At 45.6% G+C, this 7,503-nt stretch overlaps 1 protein-coding gene across 1 annotated transcript in view; it reads right to left on the bottom strand.

The window, feature by feature from the left end:
• Positions 1 to 1,100: 1,100 nt before the first annotated feature.
• Positions 1,101 to 7,503, bottom strand: part of LOC308301724 (IGF-like family receptor 1) — a 40,220-nt gene continuing 33,817 nt past the window's right edge. The window contains exon 7 of the mRNA XM_080745803.1: positions 1,101 to 1,582. Coding sequence (XP_080601929.1) covers positions 1,260 to 1,582 — 323 coding nt within the window. The 3' untranslated portion in view covers positions 1,101 to 1,259. The remainder of the gene's footprint in view (positions 1,583 to 7,503) is intronic.

The raw sequence follows: 7,503 nt of genomic DNA, 5'->3' as shown, positions 1-7,503 counted from the left end.
AGAGACGCTACAGAGCGCCTACGTTGTTACAGAGGGAGAGACGCTACAGAGCGCCTACGTTGTTACAGAGGGAGAGACGCTACAGAGCGCCTACGTTGTTACAGAGGGAGAGACGCTACAGAGCGCCTACGTTGTTACAGAGGGAGAGACGCTACAGAGCGCCTACGTTGTTACAGAGGGAGAGACGCTACAGAGCGCCTACGTTGTTACAGAGGGAGAGACGCTACAGAGCGCCTACGTTGTTACAGAGGGAGAGACGCTACAGAGCGCCTACGTTGTTACAGAGGGAGAGACGCTACAGAGCGCCTACGTTGTTACAGAGGGAGAGACGCTACAGAGCGCCTACGTTGTTACAGAGGGAGAGACGCTACAGAGCGCCTACGTTGTTACAGAGGGAGAGACGCTACAGAGCGCCTACGTTGTTACAGAGGGAGAGACGCTACAGAGCGCCTACGTTGTTACAGAGGGAGAGACGCTACAGAGCGCCTACGTTGTTACAGAGGGAGAGACGCTACAGAGCGCCTACGTTGTTACAGAGGGAGAGACGCTACAGAGCGCCTACGTTGTTACAGAGGGAGAGACGCTACAGAGCGCCTACGTTGTTACAGAGGGAGAGACGCTACAGAGCGCCTACGTTGTTACAGAGGGAGAGACGCTACAGAGCGCCTACGTTGTTACAGAGGGAGAGACGCTACAGAGCGCCTACGTTGTTACAGAGGGAGAGACGCTACAGAGCGCCTACGTTGTTACAGAGGGAGAGACGCTACAGAGCGCCTACGTTGTTACAGAGGGAGAGACGCTACAGAGCGCCTACGTTGTTACAGAGGGAGAGACGCTACAGAGCGCCTACGTTGTTACAGAGGAAGAGACGCTACAGAGCGCCTACGTTGTTACAGAGGGAGAGAAGGCATCGGCGTTATGTCGCTGTGCTGTCTGGGGTGCCGGCTACACAGAGCTGGATATTTCTGAAGCTAGACATTTTTTTGTGCTGTTGGGGCTTGCAGCCACACAAAGCTGGATATTTCGGCTGTGAAACTGGATATTTTTAATAATAAGTGGAGAGATTGAAAAATATCCGATTCACTGGATCCGTGTAGACAGGGAACCCGGATATCTCTGAAGACTTTACTGTGTGTGTGCTTGTTAGACCTAGATATCTTTGTGGTGTGGACCTAGATATTTTTCTATGTGGATATCTGAAAAATCGGGATATATGAAAAATCCATCACCGTGTAGCCATGGCCTGGGAAAGCTCTACTCTACACCTCTACGGTCACAGAGAGCTTGTTGAGCACGGCCACAGCGTCGTGGCGTCCCATGTCCTGCAGCATGCTGGCCAGGTGTCCTACGCTCCAGTCAGGGTGCTTGGTGCTCAGGCCCTCCAGTAGGGCCTTCAGAGGGCTGCGCACCTCCTTCATGGAGTAGCTGTATGTGATCCAGGCGGCCGGGTAGGAGCAGCGCGACGCCAGGTGTCTGCTGCTCTTCACTCCTGAAACGTCTGGATCCAGCAGGATCACCAGCTCCTCCAGAACATCCAGGTTGTCCAGCACCGCCTGCAGAGGTTCTGCCTGGACCTGCGGACCTGAGAGGAGAGACAAGGTTGATCAGGGGCGAAATTAGATCTTATTCTGCATCATGGGTTTTCAGATCAAAAGGGCCCTGTACTGCTGTGAGGGGGGCCCATAGATTAGGAGATTAGAAACCCCTAATATATTGGAAATGACAAAATACATATCGTCGTTGTCGGGTGTAAACCTCCTATCTCCAAGTTTCAAATTTGTACGTTCTTTCGCAAAGCAAAGCCCTGCTTCATCAGACAAGGCCGTCGTACAAAAGTAGTGAAAACAGCAGATCTACAAGCACACAACGCCTCGCAGTGCGAGGCGTTGTGTGCTTGTAAATCGTCTGTCTTCACTAGTTTAAATCATTTTTAAAATGAAAAATGCAAAACTAACGGCTTTGGACATACAAGGTTTTCACCCGACAACGGCAATATAATAGCCTATGAATTTATAATACTGTCACCAGTAGGGGGGCCCTTGGGTTTATTAAACCCATCAACCCTATACAAATTACGCTTGTGGGGTTGATGCTACTGGACCTGTGGAGCTGAGAGGAGAGACAGTGTTGAGATGCTACTGCTCAACTTGTTCAAAATGCAGCAGCCAGAGTTTTAAAAGCCTCACATTGCAACTCAAGTTTCTTCTTTTGTTTTTAATATGTTGAATTTAGTTTTGCAACACATACCATCAGGCACGTGCACACATAGACACCAAAGGGGGCTTGAGCCCCTGCCCTTTTATCTTTCTGTAAAAAAGTGCCCTCTCCAGACCATGAATGCAGTTTTTAGTATGGTGAAAGAAATGCAAATGCCCCTCTTTCCACACCATACCTGAAGGCAGCATTCGAGAGAATTGCCGCGTCCAAACTCTCTTTAAATAATTGCCCTGCATGTCTTTGTAGAAATTCATGCTCTATGCCAGTATTGAATCTAGTATTGACTCCTGTATATGCTTAGTTCAGTGTGGTATCAAGCACCGAAAATAGCCGACCTCCAAGCTCACAGCGCGACGCGTTGTGAGCTTGGAGGTCTGCTATTTTCAATATTTCCACCAAAAGGCCCTTTTAGAAATGTCAGCCCCTGCCTCTCTAACATTCTCTGCACGTCCCTGCTCTACCATTGACAGCCCATCATGCATCTGTATTCTGTAGTGCTGGCCCTTTAAGGGTAGTCCATACAAGAGGCGGGCGGCCATTTTGTCAGCCTGAGGTGAAGCATGAGGTGTTTGGATTTGACTCCAGTAGCAGCCTTGAATATACTTGGTATGTTTTGGTATTTTGTTGTATCTGAGTCATTTTGCTATATTTTGTGCAATGTAATTAATCTGTATTGAGGGGTAACCCTCAATACAGATGTAAGCTAGCATGTGATCTATAGTAGGAGGACAACTAACCAACCACCCTAACCTACAGCATTTCACTGTTTCTCCCACCTTGCCATAGTATGTTTGAGTCTGGCTTTTATCAGAATGTGTTTGTTGTAACTTGTGCTGAGGGCATGGATGTATGGAGGCCATTCATTCATATTGCATGGTTTGGATGTTGTTTGCTGTGGTTACTTTAATGACTTGAATTACTTTATTTGCTTTTGGTTTTGCATTATATTTTAATTTGATTTGATTTGTTTATTTGCTGTGTTTGTTTAGTTTAGAGCAGTGGTTCTCAACCTGTGGGCACAGGGGGGGGGGGGGGAGGTCCCCAGATGTGCAGCATTGTTTTCTCTCTCAAACAGTAAACACACTAACATAAAGTTTAAGTGTATGGAGGGTATCTGCACATTTCTAAAGTGACACTTTAAGGACCCCGGATAAAATATGATTATTTTGGGGGTCATGGCCTGAAAAGGTTGAGAACCCCTGGTTTAGAAAGGACCCAGCAGGCCCTGAAGCCTTCACTTTTTCTACATAAACTTGACACTTTTGTTACATCAGCCTCCGGTTCTGTTCATTCTGAACCCATAGCTAATAGACCAGGGGCCGGCAACCTTTTTGACATGAAGTGCCATGTTTGTATCTTCTTGATAGTCAGTGTACCATGTCATCATTTAGTTTAATTATGATAGTCAGTGTACCATGTCAACATTTAGTTTAATTATGATAGTCATTGTGTCATATTATCAACATTTAATTTAATTATGATGGTCAGTGTGTCATATTATCAACATTTAGCACGCGGCTGAGAAAGTTAAAACCATATGGCTCTTAGACGGCTTGATAGTAAAATACTTTTTACCCGTAAATATACGGAATATATGTGGAATCTTTATAATTTTTTCCACCTACAGTGCCTAGTTTTAATTATGGTTTCTGAAATGCTAACAGCAAGTGCGGACAGCTCAGTCTGTGTGGCTACTTTCAGAATATAATGATATGCACACATTACTCCGCCCCCTCGCTGCCTCACAACAACAGATAACCACGCCTACATTTTAGATTTCTTTTCAGGCTCCTTTAAGTGACGTCAACATGGTAAGGGCTTGAGGGTACATCCCCCTAGTGGTGAGCAAAAGAACTTGTGGGGACTCCGCTAGAGGGTTCAGCTCCAAAATGAGTGGAACAGCACTTTAGATGAGTGTTTCATTCATGACACTTTCCATCACATTTAAAACTCTTTACTGTCCTTATTTACAGTCATTGTTTTCCACTTTCAACAGGGAAACGGCTTATGGGCTTCTCTTCCCATACACGCCCATTGTAACTTCAAACTCCATTTTAACCATGATAGATTTGTTTTTTCTTGTGACTCATAATACCCTCCTAATATGTGAGCAATGAAATACAAAAAATAATTATTACAAATAAATGAAAAAAGTTATTGAAAAAACACGGCCTGCTCACGTATTAGGAGGCTAGTATGAGTCACCAGAAAAAATAATGGGTGTTTTTAATGAATCTATCATGGTTAAAATGAAGTTTGAAGTTACAATGGGTGTGTATGGGGAGAGAGGCCCATAAGGTGTTTCCCTGTTGAAAGTGGAATATATCCCTTTAAAGGCTGTCAGCTGTAGCCTGTGATTGGCTACGCACGGGCATAAACACACACACACACACACACACACACACACACACACACACACACACACACACACACACACACACACACACACACACAGTCACACACACACACACACACACACACACACACACACACACACACACACACACAAAGACATACATAGATTTGTATGACCTACTTATGCTCCAGCAGAGCGCAACTTAATTTATATCAGGCCAAACTTGTTGATGGTGACGTCACCAAGAACAGCAATGCTGGTCCCTCATTTGTTGGTTTCACGGGTTTTCCCATTGAATGACGTCACTCTGTGTTTTTTTCAGGGGTTTTCCCATTGGATGGATGTAAGGGCAGACAGACACACAGACACACATAGATTTGGCTAATTGTGGGCTCGCCTGAAAGGCGAGACCAGTATGTTATCTTCATTATTTATATATTTATTTATTTGTGTATCTATCAAGTTCTCCCCGACTGCACAAAGGCAGGGCCCTTAGCCAATGAGGTGCAATTGGAAATTGATGGAAAAACATCTGGGAGTGGTGCTAGCTGGAGTATTGGTCGAGCTCATAGAGTTATAATAAGAATAGAGAGGACACCAGAATCCCCGCCCGTCCACTTGCATCGAGTTGCTCACCCAGCGCATGAAGCCTACTTCCGTGTTTGAAACGCCTCTGAAACGTGACGTAGTGGGGCTTCTATTTGGCTTCTGAGCCAATCGCGACGGTCGGGGCGTGGTCTGGGAGCGAGAAACGGGGAGGCGGGGGTAGCGGGGGGCTATCTGCCTCAAGTGTTCCTGTAGACACATACAGGCCATTTTGCGTCATAGTTTGTGTTCATGGACGCGCTGGGGCTCTAATTCATAAGCCAGTTCGCAAATAGCGCCATCTTGGATATCGCGCAATGCATTTTGGGGATGCGCAAAGGTTTCTGGGATGCATTGGGTCCATGCGCACCCAAGTCTAGGGGGTGCATCGCAGAGTCTTGTATAGGATGACGGACGCAGCGACGCAGATGACCAATATTAGTAATTTAACTGTTCCTCAGCTAAGACGGTATTTATTAGACCGTGATATTGTTGTGTTAAATGCATTAAAGAAGGATTTAGTTGCCCATTGCTGTGCAGCATGTCTTTTAAATCTGCAACCAATACACCAAAAACAACATGCTACAGAAATAGGAGGACCAGAGGAGGTCCAAACTACTGGGTCATAGGGACATAATTTGTCTTACCGATCCGATCCTGATACCCTCCGAAACGGCTGGGAGGACATCATGTTATCCACAGTTGTTAAGTGAGCTATAAACTAAGTCTAATAGTCCGTTATTGTCTCTCCAGGTCGGTAGAGGAAGTGTAGCGCCCAGGATTACATTAGGATAATTGACACCGGGTGAAACATGGGTTATAACATCGTGGGATAAAAACAAACAAACAAACAAATAAATAAATAATACGTCTATTAATAAGAATCATATCAAGTTTGCTGCAATAAATAGGCATTAATTATAAAGACCACTGGCTACTGCCGCCTGGGGAAATGCTGTTATTAGGCTACTTTATAATTTAAGCCCATCATTAATATTATTATTTGGATAAAGTATTACAACCATTAAATTAAAACATCATAATCAAGTTTGTATCGTAATCGGACACTAGCTGGTTTAGTGCCTGGCAGCTTGCTGCTGCTGCTCATACTCAGGGGCGGAGAAGTTTCTCCTCCTCGCATTGCTGCTGCTCCTCGCATTCCTCGCATGATCGCATCATAGTAAAATATAAAGACATAATATATAGAGAGCTACTGGGCTCACAGCACGTCGCAACGCGGCAGGTTGTGAGATTGTGTGTCTGACATTTAGATATGCAGAAACACTGTTGTACGGCAAAGGCTTCTCCAGTTTATCAGCGCTGTGTACGGGACTCTTGTTTCGCTCAGCGTCGGGGGTTTAGCTTTACTGTTAAACAGAACCGGCCGGCGTGATCTGAAGAACCAAGCCGGACTCAGTTGACGATAATAAAACAGGGATCCAACCTTCTATGGGTCGTGGAATAACTTGGATACGAGCAAGCACAGTGACTGTCTGATCGTAGCAATGGTGAAAGTGCCAAGTGGTGAAAGTTGGTGACAAGATTCACGATGCAGGCAAGTTGCTTGCACCATCGGCATCATGGCATAAAATTAACAAATCAAAACATTTTTGCATATTACGGTTGAATGAGATGTAAAAGCCCAAATCATTAATTGGTAGGCTACTGTACAAACGCATCGCACAAGCAAAAAGTAGCCTAGTTTGGACCTCCTCTGGTCCTCTATTTCTGTAGCATAGAGCATATTGTTTTGGTTAGGTTGCAGACTTAAAAAGACATGCTGCACGGCAACGGGCAACTAAATCCTTCTTTCATGCATTTCAATTAATTTAGTCTACCGAAAAAAATTGGTCGTCTGCGTCTGTCATCCTCCAAGACTATCAAACCCACTGCGTCTCTGAGATGCGCCCATAGAGTTATAATGGATGCGCCCTCTAGTGTTGGATGTGCATGGACCCAAACAATCCCAGAAACCTTCACGCATACCCAAAATGCATTGCGCAATATCCAAGATGGCGCTATTTGCGTACTGGCTTATGAACGAGCACTTCCGGTATGAAGGCGCGTCAATACAAAGAAGCCTGGATGCGCGTTCATGACGTTCATGAATAGAAGCCCCAACTGCAGTACCTCAAACGGCCAAAGCGCCCCCTCGGTCCTGGGGGCTTGGTGGAGCTTCACATGACAGTTAGCACGCTGCAGAGTAGGGTCACGTCAGCTTCACATGACAGTTAGCACGCTGCAGAGTATAGTCACGTCAGCTTCACATGACAGTTAGCACGCTGCAGAGTAGAGTCACGTCAGCTTCACATGACAGTTAGCACGCTGCAGAGTAGAGTCACGTC

This window comes from Nannobrachium achirus (assembly GCF_963921795.1).
Source record: "Nannobrachium achirus genome assembly, chromosome: 2".
Lineage (NCBI taxonomy): Eukaryota > Metazoa > Chordata > Actinopteri > Myctophiformes > Myctophidae > Nannobrachium > Nannobrachium achirus.
The sequence above is the reverse complement of the archived record's forward strand: the minus strand, read 5'-3'. Positions and strand labels throughout refer to the sequence as shown.